Source organism: Acartia tonsa, chromosome 3, assembly GCF_053477335.1.
Source record: "Acartia tonsa isolate MP-2025a chromosome 3, ASM5347733v1, whole genome shotgun sequence".
Classification (NCBI taxonomy): Eukaryota; Metazoa; Arthropoda; class Copepoda; order Calanoida; family Acartiidae; genus Acartia; species Acartia tonsa.
In genome coordinates, this window is record NC_137262.1 from 7,128,866 (window position 1) to 7,149,408 (window position 20,543).

Below are 20,543 nucleotides of genomic sequence, written 5' to 3' on the forward strand. Positions count from 1 at the left end.
AAAATTTCAAGCATTTTTATTGAAAACACCATAAACTTTATAGTATTCTATTGCAAACAATTGCCAGAATAGTTGCTCTGCGCAGCTTGATCGTCCTGGAATCTCCACTCTACCTGTCCAAATACCTCATTTTCTTTGCTTTACATGTTATCTTTATGATTTTTATCAAGGAATATTTGTGAACTAATTTACAACTCATTTTTGGGGGCTTTTGTTTTACATAATCTTCATTATATATCAAATAGTTGCTTCTACCCTAGCATGGCGGGGGAGGTAAGGAAGATAGCCCAAAACCACCCTACGACATTTAGAAAGCCACCCTCGAAATTACAACACATTCGGATCAATAATTTTTTAGATCCCTAGCTTCAGACAAAATAAACCTTACAGCAAATTAAAATATTATCTTAGTAACTAGATACTATCACAATTGGAGCTATTGTTTACAAATATTTTCAATCAGTTTGTTTTTGAGAACAGAAGTAAAAGAGAGAAAAATTCAAATAGGAATGTCTTACATCTAAATAATTTCTAAAAAGAAAAACTTTTTTTCAAATCAAACATTTAAACATATACCTAGGTAATTTGTAAAAGAAACCGGCAAAGTTTAGGGAATTTAAGAGTTTAGGTTGGTAGAATTTAAATTACTTCATAGGTTTTTCTTTGATATTGCTTTAATCATAGATTACTCCATAATTCGTTTTAAATATATCTTCCAAATGACAAAGAATAAACGTGAATAAGACATTTATTAATCAGTTTCATGAGTTGTTACTACAATCCTCACGAACCCTCAACAAGTCTCATGAACTGTCTCAAGTTTATGATCAGCTGTTTCTCATCAGCCATTATTATGATTCATATACATGAAAATTCAGTCAGGTATAGTCAGTCAGGGAGGGAGGGGACATTGGGCTGATTATTTCACTAGTCTCCAAAGTTTTATAAATAAAGTTTTTTTTTTATTCGTTGGCTCAATAACTTTTGGGACTTTTTTAATCTTGGTTGGTTGGTTCATTAAAGGAAGCCTGCAAGAAATACAACGCTTTAACTGCTGAAAGACTGCCACAAGTAGACCCAATACCATAAATGTGATGCCTTCAGCTTCAATAACAAAAAGTTGTAGGCATTTCAAAATAACATTTTCGATGACAAATTGTAATCTACAGTTTTATTTATCATCGTTAGGGAGGGCCATCAATTTATCGGCCATTGTTTCATCCTTAAGAATCCTGGGTATAGTATAGAGTTTTACAGTATTGCGTATTGCTGTCTTAGTTGTTCACAATAAAATTACAAACCAAATATTTTGTAAAGTAGTTTCAATTTGAAATTTTGGTGTGCAAGTTAATTTTTTTGAAGTTTCCTTGTAGTAATAAAAATAATAAGAAAATAGTATGTAATGCGACAAGTACAACACAAGGATGCATAATCCTTGTTTATTTTTAGAACTGGAAGACGACAATACAGCTTTATCTCTCACTCTCTGTTCCTGATACTTATCCTTTTGGAGAATCTTGTTCTTATTTTGTTACCTTTCATTGTGCCTTCTTACTACCCAAGCCAAGAGTGTTTCAGGTTGGTTGGAATTCTATTGTGAATATTTTATAAATCACAAAGAGAGAGGTAGGTTTCTGGTAAAATCCGTTAAGGTTATGTGTTATAAGTAAAAAACAGTAGTAAAATGATAAAAATTTATGTTAACTTTTTTAAAAAAATTTTGTCTATAGTTATTTTTTAATAAGAAATACACATATTTAGTAAATATTAAGCCTTAAAACACACACCTTAACGGATTTTACCAGAAACCTACCACTCTCTTTTTCAAAATATTTGTCTAAATATGTAGGTTTAGGATTTTGTGTATTTGTAAATGAACATATTTAAGAACTCTACTTTTCTATGACTTGAGCATGAAGTGTCACACTAAGTAACAAATAAATTAGTACGTTAGATTTGGTGAATGCCTTGACTTATTTAAAAGGATAAAATATCCTTTAAAGTAATGGAAAAGGTAGAACAATCAAAGAGCCAAGTTTGTGGGGAAGTTAAGCCATGATACAAATAAATGAAAAAAAGGCTTCAATTGTGTAGGGGAACAGTAATACTCAAAAAGTACTTAATCAACAAGTAAATTTTCATTTATTATTGTCAGGTATAAAAGCTACATTGATGCTATAGCTTGGGTTCTTGTTCCATGGTTCTTTGCTGTTATTTTTCAGGTAAATATCTAAATTACTTACAGTTCTACAATAAACAAGTATGATAACTTTTTGTACAAGCCAAACTTTCTTAAATATCCCATTCCAAAAAAATGACAAATGCATAAATGGAAATAGAATATGTGGATATATTGACAGGGAAAAAATTGTTGTCAATTTTGGTAATTTGGACCTCATTTATTGGTAAGTTCGTTTATCCAGTAGAAGGGGATGGGGTAAAGAGAATGTAAATCGTTATTTTAGTCAGCTGCAAGTTTCACTTTATTAGAGAACATGAAAATCTGGTACAACATCCAAGTAATAATATATAAATTTTTCTAGATAATACACTATAAATGGGCGCATCCCTGGGCAGATTTGAATGGACCACAGGAAACAAAGAATAAAGACGGTTATGTGCTCATTACAAGGTAAATAGTTTTTAATAAATATTCAGGGAACCTTATATTTAAAGTCAACAAATTAAGATAAACGCCTAAGAACCAAACTTTAGACTTAATCTCATGGGTTAAAAAATGCCCCGTTTGCAGTTGAGATGTTATATATTAATACATAATGCTGAAAAAGCTTTGCTAACAGTTGAATTCTTAATTGATTATCTCAGACATTTTTATCTTGTTTTTCCTTCATCTGTGAACATGATTGTCGTCCATGTTAAACAAAGAGTGTGGGACATTGGACTGTAAATTATACTGATTCTGAAAGTGGGCTTAAAAACTTTGAGTACCTTTATTCAATCCTGATTGGCTTGTTCAAACTCGCAGTGTTCTAACTTTTGAACCAATAAAGAGGCAAACAAGCTCAATGTTTTAGATTGTGCTGGAAGAGTGAGATCCAGAAAGTTACCTGGAAGCATAAATCTGGATGTGTGTTTGTCCGGGAGGATTATGACAGGAAGTGCCATGAACTGGAAAATCTGAGACTTGAGTTCAATGCTAATATGAACCGATGATTTGTATCGGATTTTTTAGGTGGGGGTTGGATACCCATCCATAGAAAGGTGTACCTTCACCATTTGGAAATTTTCTCAGGAGTGTATTATACTGTAAACACAATTTTTGCCGCCCTCATGAAAATTTTAATAGATTTGTGATTTTTTTCAGGGGGAGGGGGCAAATATAAATTTTGGGGACTGTGCAAATACATACCCTTGCCAATACTAAAAAAAAATCAGTAATAAATAATCAAACAAAATAATATATACTTAGTTCTTCTATAAAAATGGTGAATTAGTTACCAATAATTAAAGTAATTTAATGAATATTTTGTAGTCATTTCTTTTGGTCAAATTCATATCTCTCTTCCTGTAGTGCAATTTTTAAAGTTCTTTACTTAATTTTTTGTTTGTTTTAGCTTTAAACAATTCTTATGTGATTTGTAAATAAACATCGAATCTTTGGAACCTATACTGGTTTTGTAATATATGTGTAATAATGTATTTTTACATTTTTTGTAAGTTTGAGACCTAATGAATTTTAAGTACCACAGTTTAAGAAATTTATATTTTTTAAAAGGGAACTATCCACGAACGAGAGCAAGTGATTCTAAGCACCTTCCAACGTTGATTCATAGTATTTTTTTAGTGAATATACTAGGTTTATGTTTAATATTTGGTTTATCGACTAAAAACTTAGGTTTTACTTTGGTTTTGTATAAAAAAAAACTTTGAAAAGTAAAGCATTTTTTGTTGCAATATCTACAAATGTTTTGATGAGTTCAAACTGTTTTTAAAAGCTTTGACACAAAAGTATATTATTTTGATTAAAAATGTATATTCAGAAAAGGGGTTGGTAACTTGTAATATTGTAAACAATTTATGTAAAGTACTTTTGAAATTTACAGCATTTGATGCTTTTCTGCCGTGTTATTTTATTTTGTCCTTTGAACTCAACAAAGCACTTGATGATAAAGCACCAAAAAACGATTTACATTTCAAAGTTTTTTCATATAGAATCATGGTAAAACCCAACCTTTTAGTTGATAAACTAAATATTAAACATAAATCTAGTATATTCACTAAAAAAATTACAATGGATCAATGCTGAAAGATGCTTAGCATCACTTGCTCTCGTTCGTGGATAGTTTCCTTTGAAGTGAAGAAACATTTCAATACACTCAAATTCATATTATATTGTCATATGAAATTATATTGTTTAGTTACCAAAATGTGATTTAAACTGAAAAATCTATAATTTATGAATCTATTTTTATATATTTTCAATTTTATGAATTATAAAAACCGGTTGAATCTTTTTGTATATCTCAAATAATACTTTTTAGTACAAGTTTACTTTAAATACAAGTAAAGAAATTTATACATTATTTTTGTTATGAAATAGAATATGTAAATATACTGTATTGTGTTTTTATCTTTAAGCAATGAAGTTTTTAACACGCAATACGTGATCTTTAAAGCTTAGTATACCTCACCCTGTCATAGTGACTGCAGTAACATAGTATAAAAACTAGTTTTTTATACTGTAAGAATTGTTTTTCACATGTGAATTTATGTGATTGAATTATAGTTTCATTTCGTTACTGTCACCAATTGTGCCACTTTTTTCTTATGAAATGATTATAAATATAATTTAAATGGGTACAGCTGAACCCTATACTCTGACTTTATAACAGTTGCTTGAAATCTATCCTATTATATAAAGTAGTAAGGTTATTTGTCTGCAGCTTAAGATTATGATAACTACTGATTCGATTGAGTTCTTCATTCTATGAAATTAAGTTTCACAAAGGTCCTTGAGTGGTTCATGGCTATTTTCTGCCCCCTTACTCCTTATGAATGCATATCTTCTATATGCGAGGGGTGCAACTGCTAGTTTATGATTAATTTATCAACAAGTTCTTTGCGTTTAACTTACATGTTACATCCTTGTTTCTTTCAAAAATGTTAATTTCTGAGACAAAACAGAGCTGTCTTAAAATCTAATAAACCAAATATTAAGATGCATTTTAGTCATGGTAGACTAGAAATGAAATAAAAGATTGCTCAATAATTGTTTAATAATTTTTTGCTTCAATCATCTGCAAAAAAATGATATTCACAAGGAATGATTTGTGTCTTATGACTGCCGAGTTCCTTAGGTCATTGCAAAATTACGAGTACGAGTCGCAAATTAAAATGGGACATAAAAAATACATCGAAATTGCATTGTTCCTTGATCCATTGCAAATTAAATTTATTCTAACCTGCTGTTATGTGTAAGTCAAAGTAATGGGTTCGAGTCGCAAATTAGATACATGTCATAAGAACGACATAGAAAATGTAATGTTTTTTTAAATGACAAAAATTGCAAAATTATAGGGAATGCCTTGGCCACGCACACAGGGGTTTCGAAGATTTTAATTTGTAGTCGGTGAAAAATGTTTTAAGGGTGGAGGGAGGGATATACTGACCCACAAGGCCTGTGAAAAATATTTGATAACACATCCATACATTTACTTAAGCTTTTGGGGTCAAGTTAATTGTGGGTTTTAAATTGCCTAGCTTGCTCATTACATATCTGATATGTTAAAAAGATGAAAGAGTAAATTAAACATTCTTTATTTCTAGAAAACCCAGCCAATAAAAATGTACAGTTAAGAATGCGAATTTATTTAACGCTAAGTTGTTAGTAAAATTATAATGCTTCAATCAACAAACTGTCATTTTCCTTCTTATTAGTATTACGTTAGTATTAGTGTATTTTGTCTCTTAATTCTTTGATAAAAGTAACAGTTTCTCTGAACCGAATGGTTATCAATAGTGTAGCATCTCATTGATCCTGAGAGGGGTTATTACATTTTGGGGGGAAGGTACCACCTACCTCCTGGTCTTTCAGTATTTAGAAATTCACCAACCCCTCAAAAAAGGGGAGGGGGGGGGGGAATATGTTTAATTTTTGAAAATTTTGGCGAGTGTCTACGGCTTCTCGTTTTTAAGATGTTTAGCTGGAGACTTGCACGGATGTAGAATATACGTGGGTATTATAACAAGGGAAACTCGTTTATAAGACAGTTTGTTCATTTAGCAGAAGGGGATGGTATACAGGAGAGACGGTATTTTAGCCCGCTGCAAGTCTCATTTTATTAGAGAACCTTAAAATCTGGTATATCCTTTACTGCCCATTTTCATATGGGATACATTAAAATGAAACAATCTTTAAATGAATTCAAACTACCCTACTCAATCCAGAAAGGGAGGAGACATTAGGCTGTTTATTATACTAGTCTCCAAAGTTTTTTTTTAATAACGTTTTCTTACTCGTTGGCTTAACAACTTTGGGGACTTTTATTGAATATTTATTGGTTGTTAAAATGTTTCAAACACAAATTGTTATCTACAGATGGATTATTATTTGGAATATAAATCAATTTATCGGTCATTGTCTTATCACTTTAGATACCTGATCTAGAATGGCGCTAAACTTTTGTTTCCCATCGAGGTGTTAATTACCACACAATTAAATAATCATACACACAGAAATGACCTTTTTGCAAAAATTACACACACGTAATTTAACCTTCCGTCATGTATGTCGTATATGTACATTGTACGTGTCTCCATAGGTCTTTTTGTTTTCGCAGCGAAGCTACTCTTTAAAGACTTATTGTCTGTCTGTATTACGGACATGTAATGTTTTTGGAATACTACTGTTTAATTTTAAGTTGCGTGATTGAATTTATCAAATCCAGTACTTGGCTAAAATAAAATTATACGGCTGCAGCTGAATGTTAAATTGCAGTTACAAAGGAGGGTGACTAGGCTGCGATTCTTGGAGTGGCTAAGAGGCTTATTTTTTTTGGCTGCGACTTATTGCTTATTAAGCCGCCAATGCTGAGGTGTCCTAAACAAATCAACACCCTCAAAAAGCTCCCATCCCCTTTCAATTCATTTACAGGGAGGTGTCAACATTTAATAGTCCAGGCACATCCCTTGAAATATCCTCTGCACGACACTTATTTGAATTGTCACAGTCTTGGTTATAGAGACGTTATGCTACTTGGGTGAAGTTTAGGTCATATATTGCATGTCGACGGACAAAGTAATTACAAAGCATAAGAGTTTTAATTACTTTACCACCATCCATCTCACACACACAGGGATAGGGGAATTATGTTCAGAAAGATTATCCTGTTAAATTACTTTCCATTGCGTTGACATACATATTTATATGATGAAAGCTTATGATTACATATCCTATCCTTTCATATAGGATTTTTTATTTGAAGCTTAAGATTTCAATAACTACTAAACCAATTGACTTCACCTTTTTAATTAAGCTTCACATGGATCTTGGGATGGATTTAAGCTATATAACATTATTTATTTAGGTCTTGGTATGGTTTTAGGCTATGTTTACAGTTTTATTCCCTTTCTAATCCCTCGGATACAGAGCCCCTAGATGTTAAAATGGGTCCCGGGAAAATTAGAGAAATTGCCTTAAGAAAAACTACGCCTCCCCTCTCCTTTATTATGCTACTAGAGGCCTCTAGGGGCGTAGCCGCTAGTAAACACTAATAGTTTAAAGATATAGTATGTTTGTCTGTTAAAAGAATATAATATCATGTTTCATATTCAAATGAAACACTCAACAAGAATAGTAATCTGCACAGAATTACAGCTACGTTACAATGATTTATATATTTTAGGAGGTATATACTATATGTCGAGTGTATTAAAGGAATAAAAGGCACTTTTATAAAGTTTACAAGCTTCTCATAGGAGTGTTAGTTTTATATTTATTTCATATCTTATATACAAACTAGCGGCTACGCCCATAGAGGCCTCTAAGGACCCTTGAGAGGAGGGGGGGTGTCGATCCCCCATTTTTAATTGTAGTTTAAAAAGTAGATGCTATGAGAAGCTACAATATAAAGGAGAACCATATCGGTTCAGTAGTTAACGAGATTCTTCATTACACACACACAGAGATCCTTTCACTTTATTATAAGGATTTTAGAGTAGCTTCACTCTAGACTCTGGTAGTCTTGACCAGTACTACAATGGATATAGAATACGTGGATATTGTGTTGGGGAATTCTATTCGTGAATTAGGGTTGATGGTGTAGTCATTGGCCAATACTTTCCTCCATTGTCAGGGGAGTGGATGTAGTAAAGGGATAAGAATTATATCTTATTAGCCAGCTTCGAGAAACATTTATCATGTTATGCGAGAATCTCTTATAATATCCACGTATTGTATATCCATTATTACTACACATAGAGAGAGGTGATGGTTTTGTAATTAATTCATGTCTCACAACCAGATTTATATCTAGAGGAAATAATTAAAACATTTTTATACACCCATTTTTTTCTTCGCCCATAACCTAAAAGAAATTAAAATGTCAAGTTTAATAAAAACTTATTTGTGATATATTTCGACTATATGGCTATAATAAAAGTATTAATGGCTGATTTAATATCGACAGCTATTTTCTATTTATTATTAATCATTCATATCGATTAAAATTAAAGTTACCATGGCTGACATATTATCATTGATATTCCAGTGACATTAAAAGTACAATACTCCTTTAATAACTGACAATACAATTTTTACAAATACAAAAAGTCACCATACCTTTCTTATAATTCTTTAAGAAAAATATTATTCCGACATTGAAAAACGATTAAGGTGAATTTATGTTTGAAAAGAAATTTACTTTTTTCAACTCATTTCCAATTTACTTTACTTAAAGTGGCGTGTGTGCATGTCTATGGGTTTATACCCAAGTGGCAGAATAGAGAAGAGTTTTAAGTAGATCTAAGTCGTAACCATACACAAATGTTGAAAACCTTATAATGTATGTCATTTTTGACTATATTATATTCACTTAAAAACAATGACCAATTATTCAGATGATATTATTCAAATGACCCAGCTTACTATTTTTTATTTAGTTCCAATGTGTAAATGTAATTAATGTCCACCCCACTACATAATCAACACACAAAGAGTCAAAGTTTATTTTAGTTTTGCCAGAGGGGTTGATGCACCCTCTATCTGATTATGTATGCCTATGGTTGATCTATTATTATAACCAAATGAAAACCATGTAAAAAAAAACTCTGTGAATGCCCTTGGATTGAAATATAAATCACCTTTACTAAATGTTAGACATAAATGATTTCTTGTTGAGTCTGTATGGTAGAATTACAGATTTCAGAGGGAAATTGCAAACCATGTTTTTATCTACAAAATACTTTTATTCGCAAGATTAATGTACTTGCCTCCAAGGATGAGAAAGTATTTTAGAAAGCTTGTAAAGGCGGTGGACTAAATTAAAACATATATGGATAATTTGATTGAGCTGCGGCCTTTGCAAAGCAGTTGAAGCTGCATTATTAAGGGCCAGCATTAAAGTAGCCGGCTAGCAGCTAGAGAATTTCTATTTTACTTTTATGCAGGGCTCGACAGCCGCACATCAGCCGCCTGTAAACCTTGGAGAAATAATCCATTTAAATTATAAAAATCAACTGCAAGCCTAAAGCTGACCCATTTATGTCAATCGCTCTTTCCAAAAGATTTTTTCAAGCTTCCAAACGGTTTGAAATTTGACGCTTAGTCGTGGCTTATACGTCGCTTCCGACCCCTGCTTTTATGAAAGCAGACTAATAACGTACCTCGTTTCTTAAACATTTTTTCTATGCATTTCTTTTAACCCTTACACAGATCGGGGGAGGGGGGGCCCAAAGAGCCCCCCCCTCTAGTTTTTTCAATCTCATTTTTTTTGTAGGTAAGATGGAGAGCTGTAACTTCATGACTTTTTAAGTTTAGTAATTATACGTCGGCAAGAGTTGATTTTATTAGGATATCTGGTCTGTGTCGGTCGTGGTGTCCGGTCAAAGTCGGTTGGGTAGCAAAAAAAATTAGAAAAAAATCTAAATAAATCTTAATTTCTACATTATGACTTTTGTGTATAAGGTAGAAACCTAAAATTTTGTTGGTGAATACTTAGATATCAATGACCATCTGAGAAAAGTGGTGTTATGACCGTTTGACCGCTCCCTGACCGACTTTATGACCGATTTTTGTCCGGCTTTTACTACAGACATATATCATGAATATCGTGGCTTCTATTACAGCTAGAGACCTTTAATTTTTTTTGGTAAATCCTTGAGCAATAATAAACAGATAAACATATTAATTTGCGCCGCCAACCGCCGTTTTACCGCCGTAACCGCCGAAAATGGCGGTTTCCGTTATTTGCCGTTTTTCGGCGATGATCAGAAAAAGTAATTTTTTTGTTATGAAAAATAAAAGTTCGTCCTAAAATTTGGTCATCATAGCTGCAAAATTGGCTGCTCTACAGCTGTTTTAAAATTTAGCGGCTGGCCGCTAAAAAGCGGCTTAGGAGCGGTCTGACTGCTATGACTAGAAAAAGTAATTTTCTCTAAAAGTACACATGAACCACCAGAAAAAAATTTTACGTCTTTATCTGTAACAGGAGCCGAGATAGAGGGGGGGGCTCTTTGAGCCCCCCCCCCCCCCCCCCCCGATCTATTAAGGTGGGAATTGGGGCCGATCTGTAAGGGTTTTTTTTACAAAGAATCCCTTATCCCTGTAACTATTAATAGAAGCACTCCACATATTTCATTTCTTCCCATAAATCTTCGCTTAAATTTTAAGCTCTGAAATACTTGTTGTATTTTTTCTTGAAGATTTTTAAATCTAATTGTTCTACAATACTATCATGTCTGCTTGTTATCATGTTACTATGCACTCTTAATGAGATATGTTTTTAATTCGCTATGTTTTTGCTCAATTACAAGAAATCACCCCTAATGATGATACTTTAACTTACCCCTTTGGACACTCAACTTAATGAACCAACCTATCAAATTTCAATAAAAGTCCAAAAAGCTATGAAGCCAACGTATAAGAAACCGTTATTATAAAACTTTAGGGGTTAGTGTAATAAAAAGCCCAATGTCCCCTCCCTACCTGAGGAAACACGCTAATATGGAACAAAGAATTTTGATTTACTTGATTAACCAAAATCAAAATACTTTTCATAAGCTTCTCTACCTAAGAATGGTTATTCTCATTCTTGTTTACAATTGCAAGCAACACTTTCTCTTTATGATATGAAATAAATAGTGAAACCGATTAATATTTGCAGGATACTGAAAAAATATGTATAGCATCGTAAGGCAATTTTCCTCATATATTAAAACATTAAACGTAAAATTAACACCAGTTTTATTAGGCCGGTCCTTCGGCCCCTCTGGTTTTAAAACTGGTTTTTTATTTTATCATACTTCATTTTAATATCCGCGGAAAGCTGCCTATTAATCAATGCGTAAATAACTATTCTTCATTTGCCTCACATTGCATCTTAATTGCGTGTTATGACCGTTTTTTTAGTTTTGTTTTTAAAGAAATAAAATTAACATAATTTTCAATTTTTTAACGTATTTTAGTCTGACTTCTAACCTATTTATGTAAGAAGCATTTATTTTAAACATCGCAACACTTTTCATAAAATAACAAGTACAATTATATCCACAAGATGCGCAGCCTAGGATACTTTTCTTACTGGGTTATACGGATGGACAGTCAAACATACCCTAATTATAGAGAACGGATATTTTTGTATCGTCATTTGGGATGTACATCAAATTAACGGCCATTGTCTTATCCATTTAGACCCCCAGCTAGTATTGTATTTCAAGCATCACAACAATTTTACTAAACTTTGAGTGTCAAAACATTTCAACCACTAATTTTAATCGAATTTTTGTATCGTCATGGGGATGTACAATATACATCAATATATCGGCTATTGTCTTATCCCTTTAGATCCCCGGCTAATATTGTATTTCAAGCATCAAAACAGTTTTACTAAACTTTGAGTGTCAAAACATTTCAACCACTAATTTTAATCTTTTTTTAGTATCGTCATTGGGCATGTACATTAATTTATCGGCCATTGTCTTATCCCTAAAGATCCCCGGCTCATATTGTATTTCAAGCATCAAAACAGTTTTACTAAACTAATAATTGAATATGAACGTGAGATGAATAAATAAATTTGCATCTTAATAGCAAAATTTATATTATACAGTTAGGAGCACGAAAGCATATTTTACTGAGTAGAAAAATATCTCTGATTACTAATTCCAGCTATTTGAATTGTTAAGGATTTTGTCTTTTGATTCAATTCTCCATATTTTTTTTGTAGCGAATATACTCTATAAATCAATGTACCCTGATATATCCCCTGTCATAATTAGGCCAGAGATATACAGGGTGGGGCAAATAAGACCGGACAAACTTTAAGCAGCCATAGCGCCAAAACTACTTGACCAATCAGAACGTTTGACCACACAATATAAAGCTTTGGTAATGACCTTTTAGCAAATAAAAATCTTTGGACGTAGACGTGTACAACGAGCTGCCAGCGCATAAGTTCATCAAGGCATATTCCAAATGCGCCGGTGTGTGGTTTAATCTGGATTCTCGTCGTTCTAGCTCAACTGTGGTTCAAATAAGAGCCTCTGTGTATAAGGGTAGCTTGAAAGTTGGGCGAATTTGGATCCTGCGGTTACTCACGTTCCTAAGGAAATGTGGCCTCCCAGTAGCCTGATCTTAATTCAATGGACTTTTGGGCCTGGGGCTACTTTGTAGCATGCACCAATAGACGTGCCCAATCCCATACAACAAAGACCTCCCTCATTGCCACTATCAAGGAGAACTACGCCAGCTTGGACAGGTACATTTTGACCTGGACCTGCCGGCGGTTGAGGAGGCGGTAATTAAGGCTGGCGGCGATTTTATTGAATAATCTAATAGTCATATACCTATTTTGCTTGCCAGTTTTTAAAATTCAATAAAATCTTTAAAATTGACAATTTTATGTTCATTTGTTTAGAAGTTAGAATTTGTCCGGTCTTATTTGCCCCACCCTGTAAAGCTAAAAATTTTTTAATATTTTCCTAGTCAAATCTGAATCCTCAAGTATATTTCAATTGTCTGTGTAATTCGCCAAAAATCTCCAATGACTTTTTGTCGTTATCCTCCTAGAAATTTTTTTTTCAATTTTGAAAATTTAAGTATCTCCCCCCCCCCCTTGACAGAGAACAACTATTTGCAGCCAGGTCGGAGAGGGGGTACTTAAATTTACAAAATTAAAAAAAAAATTCTAAGAGGATATTACCGACTTTTTTTCTACCATGAAAGTTTTTTATGTATAATAATAATCCAGTGCTTTGCAGTTTATATTTTTCTCGTATTCATTCGAATCCGGTGGATAGGAACCGGTTCTCATCCATACGAAAAAATTATGTCTAGCATCGTATTTTATCCAGCTTTCTAGGAATATAGAAATGTACAATCATGAGATTAAAACCAGTTTTTTTAGCCGGCGCCTTCGGCACCTCGGGGCTAAAAAAACTAGTTTTAATCTCATAATTGTACTTTCTATATCCGCGGAAAGCCGTTTATAATACGATGCGAGAAATAACTATTAAATAGTAAGCATTGGTTTTGCGCTCCTCGCTTTATAAATTACCTCTTTTCTACTTTAAAATCTAGAATATAAAGAACATGTAATGTACACCGTCTTTGTAATTATTCAATTTACAAATTTTAATTTAATAACAAGAATATGACTTATCATAGTGGAGTAATTTATTTGTTATTAGAAAATTCTATCATTGATAATTTTGTTGTTAAACTAATTCAGTAATTCTATGATATAAAATAGTATGCTTTTTATGTCTGAACGAAGGTTTTCGCTAACTGCTGAACCAATATGATTATTCTTTACAGCGAAGCTTCTTATAGGTCCAGAGAAGGTTTATAGCTACTTTTTGGATAAATAGAAATTGCTGCCAGTTGTCCGCCACCCTAAATTTTAAATTTAAAGAAAATGGCAGTACTTTTTTTTCTATGGACGAATTATGCTGTTCTCTCTCAAAAAAGATTAAACTCCATTTAAATCTACAAATTACATATTCTACTGGAACTAGTTATATCAGGGAGGAAGGGGAAATTGAGATTTTTATTACTCTAGTCTTCAAAGTTTTATAATAACGTTATCTTATTCGTTGGCCTAACAACTTTTAGAACCTGTATATTTTGATTGGTTGGTTCATTGAGTTGAGTGTTCTAACGTTTTAACCACTAATTGTAATCTACATAAGGGGTAATTTTGTGTATCAAAATATGGATGTACATCACTTTATTGGCCATTGTCTTATCCCTTTAAATTCCTGACTGTATATATGCTCAGACAAAACGAGGACAGTAAAAAGTTTGTAGTGGTAGAAAATAAAAAACTTTTCTGATCATGAATGAAAACTTTTTATCCTCTACAACAGTAGTGAAGCTACTCTATTATTCACTTTGTCCGTCCGTCCATCCATATCAAGATAGACAGCTGAAATTTTTAGTGAAGATTCCTATGACATTTGCCCATCTAATCTATACACTATATAGTCCATCTTCTGTTACTTGGGGTGCCAGATCGATTCCTAGATTTTCAAGTTTTTGTGATTTTCTCAATTCCTAGTCAAGATAAAATGCTGAAACTTTCAGAGTTTAATTTATTTTACATTCAAAGTATTTTCACCAAGTTTTATTAAGATTTGTTCATTATTTAAGGTGCTAGATCGATTCCTAGATTTTTAGGTTTTTGTAATTATCTCTATTCCTATACAGGATTGACGGCTGAAATTATAAAGCTTATATTCTACATATTTCCATCAAGTTTCTTTAAGATTTGTCTATTAATTGCGGTGCTAGATCTTTTCCAAGATTTTAAGTTTTCGTGATTTCCCTATTTTATCAGGTTTAATGATTATTGTATGACACTGCTATATGGTAAATTTCCGATATCCAGGGAGGGAGGGGACATTGGACTGTTTATTACTCTAGTCCCTAAAGTTTTTTAATAACGTTTAGATAAAAAATAGTAACACAATGGATATATTATTATTTGGATGTTCTCTTATAGAATGAAACTCACAGCGGGCTAAAACAACGATACCCACCATTTATCCATTTATCTCATCCCCTTCACTCCTACTGAAGTAACGAACTGACCCATAAATGTGTTCTATGTTAGCAACCTAAATCGACGACAAATTTTTCTCCTGTCTAAATATCCACGCATATTCTATAAATCTATATAAACAGATATTAGAATAAACGTATTTATGAGTAGCAACGCTTTACAAAATTAAAGAACGAAACTTTTGATTTCTTCCAGTTTATTTCTGTAAGTTATACATATTTATATAATGTTAAGTATAATAATAATAAACATATTAATTATTATTTTTATTTGTTAATAATTACATAATAATAATAATTATTCAGAAATTTACAACTGCAACCGTCCTTTTGTATTACATTTTTGGTTTTAAACAACTATTATTCTACTTTTTGTTATTATATATTATTATTAATTATATAATTTGACTCAGAGTAACAAATGTGTTTCTTTAATTTTATGATACATACATAATAATATACATAGTTTTTTTTGTATATATACTATTCAAAGATTATTCCCTTAGATAAATCTTTTAACTTTTGAGAATTTTTAAAATAGTTATTTCTCGTATCGTATTATAAACGGCTTTCCGCGGATATAGAATGTACAATTATAAGATTAAAACTAGTTTTTTTAGCCCCGTGGTGCCGAAGGCACCGGCTAAAAAAACTGGTTTTAATCTTATGATTGTACATTTCTATATTCGTAGAAAACTGGATATAATACGATGCTAGACATAGTTTTTTCGTATGGATGAGAACCGGTTCCTATCCACCGGATTCGAATGAATACGAGAAAGAAATTTTATCTATTTAAAAAAACTATAAATAAAAAGTTTGATAATATTTCATTTGGGGGAAAGATCTACAGTATATTATTGAAGTGTAATATTTCTATTAACATAAAAAATACTATAAGTTTATTTATTGCCAATTTTAATTAGAATATTTAAATCTTTTTCAAGTGAAACTATAATTTTATCATATTAATGTTAAATTGTTAATATACCAATTTTGTAGACTCTGTTTTTAAGTTTAAATTTATGATTTCAATTTAATATTCAAGCAACTATAAAATTTTATTTGATTTAATTTTCAATTAATATATAACATTGACTAGGTTTAACTATAATGATAAGTCTACCAAATAATAATAAGCGACTATACTATTATGTTAATTGTGTGTTTTTAAGTCTTTCTTTTTATTTACATTTTTTAAATTTTTTTAAAATTAACAAAGTTGAAGGAAAGAAGTGTATTGCTAGATTTTTCAATGAGGAATGGGGACAATAATAGTTATTTATCGAATTGTATTATAGACAGCTTTCCGGAAATATAAAATGATATTATAATATTAAAACCTGTTTTGCTAGCTCCGAGGAGCTAACAAAACTGGTATTAATTTCATTATTTTTATTGTAATATTTGTGGAAAATTGTCTGTAATTCGATGCTATGCATAATTTTTTCAGTGTGGCTGAGAACCGGTTCTAATCCACTGGATATTAATCGGTTTCAAAGTCATACTGGAAAAATGATGATACCATTTAAGGGCTAAAAATTCTGCTATTCTTTAATAAAAGGCAAATCACAGTTCAAAGAGAAGTTTTAAAAAATATTTTAGATTTCACAGCCGGGGCCAAATAGTAATTTAAGGGCTCAATTTTTCCAGTTATATGCAAAAAATTTTAAAAAAATCAATAAAAAAAGGAAACGTTAGGATGAGCCAAACATAATAATCAAAAATAAGAACAAAATTAAAAGAAATCTGCAACAAAACTGTATAGGATTTTCTATAAAAAAGAGAAAGAAATACAAAGACATTTACAAAAAATAAGTAATACTTTAAGCAATAACCTTTTTATAAATTGACTAGAAAAAAGACTATTTTCAATATAAGACTATTAAAAGATAAAGAAAATAAAAAGTTAAAAATTAATGAAAAAAGAAATGTAAATTTTTACCTAGAATTTTACATCTAAAATGCTTGCAAATGCCAAAAAAAGGAAAAGAAATGTTATTTTTGAAAATAATTGATTCTAAAATTTTAACAATAATTATCACCAATGATTAAATAATAATTTCTACGTCTTGTATTAGATTTGATATCCCTAATTATTAATTATACTAAAGCACCAATAATGTTGAGCATTTATAAAATATATATATCTCTTATTCAACCATTTTATTATAAATTTCATCACAATTGCCTAACTTTTGTTAATTAATCACTTACATATATACTGCTGAAAAAATGTTTAAAGTCATTTCAAGTTTTTCTTTATTGCAAATTTGGCCTTAAGTTTTTACGTGAAAGTCTTGAAAATTATGAAATCGAATTCTTGTAGAAAATGGGCTTTGGAATTCTTGTGCTTGAGCACCCTTCTCTGCTCTCCTTGCGCGCTTTTGGCAGCACCGGTGTTTTCCTATCACCCGGCGATCTTTCATGCGACCGGATAGAGGAATTTTCACTCAGGGTGTCGATAGACTTTGCCCGCTGTGGCGTAGAGTTGAGCCAGTGCTCGGTGAAGTCATTGAATATGTCCTTTGGAAGCTCCTTGCCCTCAGCGGCCAACCTGTCCTCCACCTTGGACTTGTAGGTGAAGAGGATCTCCTCCATGCGCTTCAGGATCATTTCATCAGTCTCGGGTTCTCCGCCGACACCGCCACCGCTAAAATTTGCCGCACAACCGCCGCTGCCGCTGTTTGTTCTGCTATAATAATCACGTGATTGGGAACGTTTCATCGGTTTCTTGGAAGGCGTGGAGTGTGTGCTTGTTACAGTGTATGTGGAAGGAGAGTAGTTCATAGCTCCGCCGGCGGAAGGTGTCCTCATATTTGTCGCCGTACCATTCGGCTTATCGCGTGATGACAGTGAATTGACTCGCTTTCTGTGAACAGCAGGACTCGCAGACGCCGTTCGAGGGGCCCGCGGCGTAAATGTATCCGCTGTGATGGACGCTCTCGGCCGTGATCTTGTTGTGCTCGCCGCTGACCACGTACTTGTAGAGGAAACTCCGCTGCTTATGCTGGAATTGCCGCAAACTGACTTTTGTTTGTACGCCTCTGCAGCTTGCATGTATCTGCTAGTGCCTTTAGGAGCGCGGTAGCTAGACCGCTCGGATGTGCCTCTATTGAAACCATTCTCGCTACTCGCCGACCTTGTTCGTGTCATGCTTGGAGTTCGTGGGGACGCTGTCGGGGTTTTGGACGCGTCTGCAACAGTTCCACGGCGGCTCATTGAGCCATGATTATTTTGGTGGTCAATAGTTTCAGTCAGATTTGACACAGTTCTACTTGGCGGATTTTGTTGCTGTGTTGGCTGCTGTTGTTGCTTAAATTTGGGAATTTTCTTAAATAGGTTGGCCAGTCTGTTTTTAGTTGCTGGTGACAATGTTGAACTTGTAGTTGCCTGTTGATTTTTAACGTTGGCAACCGCGGCTGGGGATCCCATTTCATCATCCATGTTTTTAGAATTTCTTACAGAAGATGTTTTAATAGTCCCAGAGCTAAGGTCAACATCAATGTTATCCGAGTTGTCTCCGACGTTTGAAGAGGACGTCAACTGCGGAGATATGGAGGTTGTGGTTGGAGGAACTGGTGAGGGGGAGATGGTGACACCCTCCTCGTCGTCTGTGGATATTGTAGAGCTACAATCAGACCCCACTGTCAGACTAGACTCGGGACGTCCTATAATAAAAGTTAATAAAAAAAATACTTATTAAAATAAATGCAATATATCAGTAGATCTATTTTCTAAATAAATTCTTTTGTATAATCTAAGCTTAAGCTCTCAGAAATCATTGCTCTAAATGGGTTGTACTTTCTAGGGAATATTTACAAATATCATAGACTGGTTTTAGGCTGTTTTTCTGAGCTCCCTAACCCACCACTTACCATCTGAAGTAAGTTGATTGTTTGGCGAGGGTGTTTGGTTCAAGTCCCTCTCCATCTTGCTGACATTGCCCTGGCTGGATTTATATCCCTCGTCAGATACCTCGGAGCTAGAGTCACACAGCAACAGCGGATCCCTTAAAATAATAATCAAATTAGCAAGAAAAATAATTTTGGATGGTTAGGTAGATAAATTCTAGAGTATAAAAACCCTTTTAAAATAAATAATTCATAAATAATATTCTATATATTAAACTTTCAAACCTTTAGCTGTGATATTTATTTCCTATTATCATATAAACGAAACTTAGTTATCAAACACAAAAAAATTATTAAATAATCACAAAACACCAATGGATAATATTCTTCAGCTTTACTTTACTTAAATATGAAAATTGAAACATATTTTTTAAAACTGTTGAAAAGTTTTTTTTTCACTTAAATTTCCATCAATGATAATTTTTATGTGTATTAAATTTGAATTTAAGAAGTTGATTATGAGTATATTAAATTTAAATTCAGAAAGAATTGAAAATGGATAATCTTAAATATTTAGTCAAGTTCCAAAACAAACATTGAACATTCAAATTCGGAGCAAAGGGAGGAATAGACATTGGTGGTAGAAGTTCCCCGATTTTTAAAAGGTAAAACTTACATTAATGAAGTACAAACGTTAAATGAATATGCAATAATTTTTAACGACAAAGACCAAATTGCTGCAAAATTGTGTCAAAAATGATCCATGTGACGCCATAAAAATGAGGTAGATGAGAGGAGAAGTGGGAAAGTAAACCCCTAAAAAAGAGATGGATAATCCCTCATTTTTAGGACGTCACATGAATTATTTTTGTCACAATTTTGCAGCAATTTGGTCTTTGTCATTTTTAACCAAAAAAGTTTTACTTATTGATATTTTTTAATTTATTCTTTTCAAATCTTTTAATTTATGGAAGTTTTTATCCTTATCTAAAGAGCATGCTTTAAGATATTTTGATATCTTAAAGATAAAATAACATTCTTCAACACTAAATTCTAAATATAGACTTTACTTTTGTAATAATTTGTAAATCTGTTATGTTCAAAAAGATTAAAGCAAAGTAAAAGTTATTTTTATAAGCGAGGCTTTTCTATAATTAGGGTCGGTCCGTCCGTACGTCCGTACATCCGTTCGTCCGTCCGAGACGTATAGCTTTTTTCATAAATTTAGGCATGTTAGAATTGTCCTATCGATTTCAAACTTTGCATAGTTATTCCTGTAGTAGTTAGGTACGATTTAGAAAGCATAGCAACTCTATAATCATTACCAGAATGTCCGTGCGTGCATTTTAAACATGTTGATTTTTTACTTTTTTAACAACCAATTTTTATGTGATCTAGTTATCCGATTGTTCTGATTTTTGGTATACTAATTCCTGGGACAACAAAGTACA

At 32.5% G+C, this 20,543-nt stretch overlaps 2 protein-coding genes across 3 annotated transcripts in view; one reads left to right on the forward strand and one right to left on the reverse strand.

Moving 5' to 3' along the window:
* Window positions 1-40: 40 nt before the first annotated feature.
* LOC145313187 (uncharacterized) lies at window positions 41-3,674 on the forward strand. The gene is made up of 7 exons (XM_080152480.1): window positions 41-168; window positions 462-505; window positions 758-882; window positions 1,450-1,578; window positions 2,156-2,222; window positions 2,544-2,632; window positions 3,036-3,674. Exons 1-7 carry the CDS (start codon window positions 156-158, stop codon window positions 3,172-3,174), a joined length of 606 nt encoding a protein of 201 aa, XP_080008606.1. The 5' UTR covers window positions 41-155; the 3' UTR covers window positions 3,175-3,674.
* Window positions 3,675-16,273: 12,599 nt separating this feature from the next.
* LOC145313194 (uncharacterized) overlaps window positions 16,274-20,543 on the reverse strand; it is a 243,398-nt gene continuing 239,128 nt past the window's right edge. For both annotated transcript variants that reach the window (XM_080152485.1, XM_080152484.1), the window contains 2 exons: window positions 19,117-19,250; window positions 16,274-18,909 (listed from right to left, as the gene is read on the reverse strand). In XM_080152485.1, coding sequence (XP_080008611.1) covers window positions 17,546-18,909; window positions 19,117-19,250 — 1,498 coding nt within the window. In that variant the 3' untranslated portion in view covers window positions 16,274-17,545. The remainder of the gene's footprint in view (window positions 18,910-19,116; window positions 19,251-20,543) is intronic.

Coding starts and splice junctions, on each gene's coding strand:
- LOC145313187 (XM_080152480.1), top strand. Junction 2,223..2,543: donor TCTTTGCTGTTATTTTTCAG/GTAAATATCTAA, acceptor AAATTTTTCTAG/ATAATACACTATAAATGGGC. Junction 2,633..3,035: donor GGTTATGTGCTCATTACAAG/GTAAATAGTTTT, acceptor TCAATGTTTTAG/ATTGTGCTGGAAGAGTGAGA.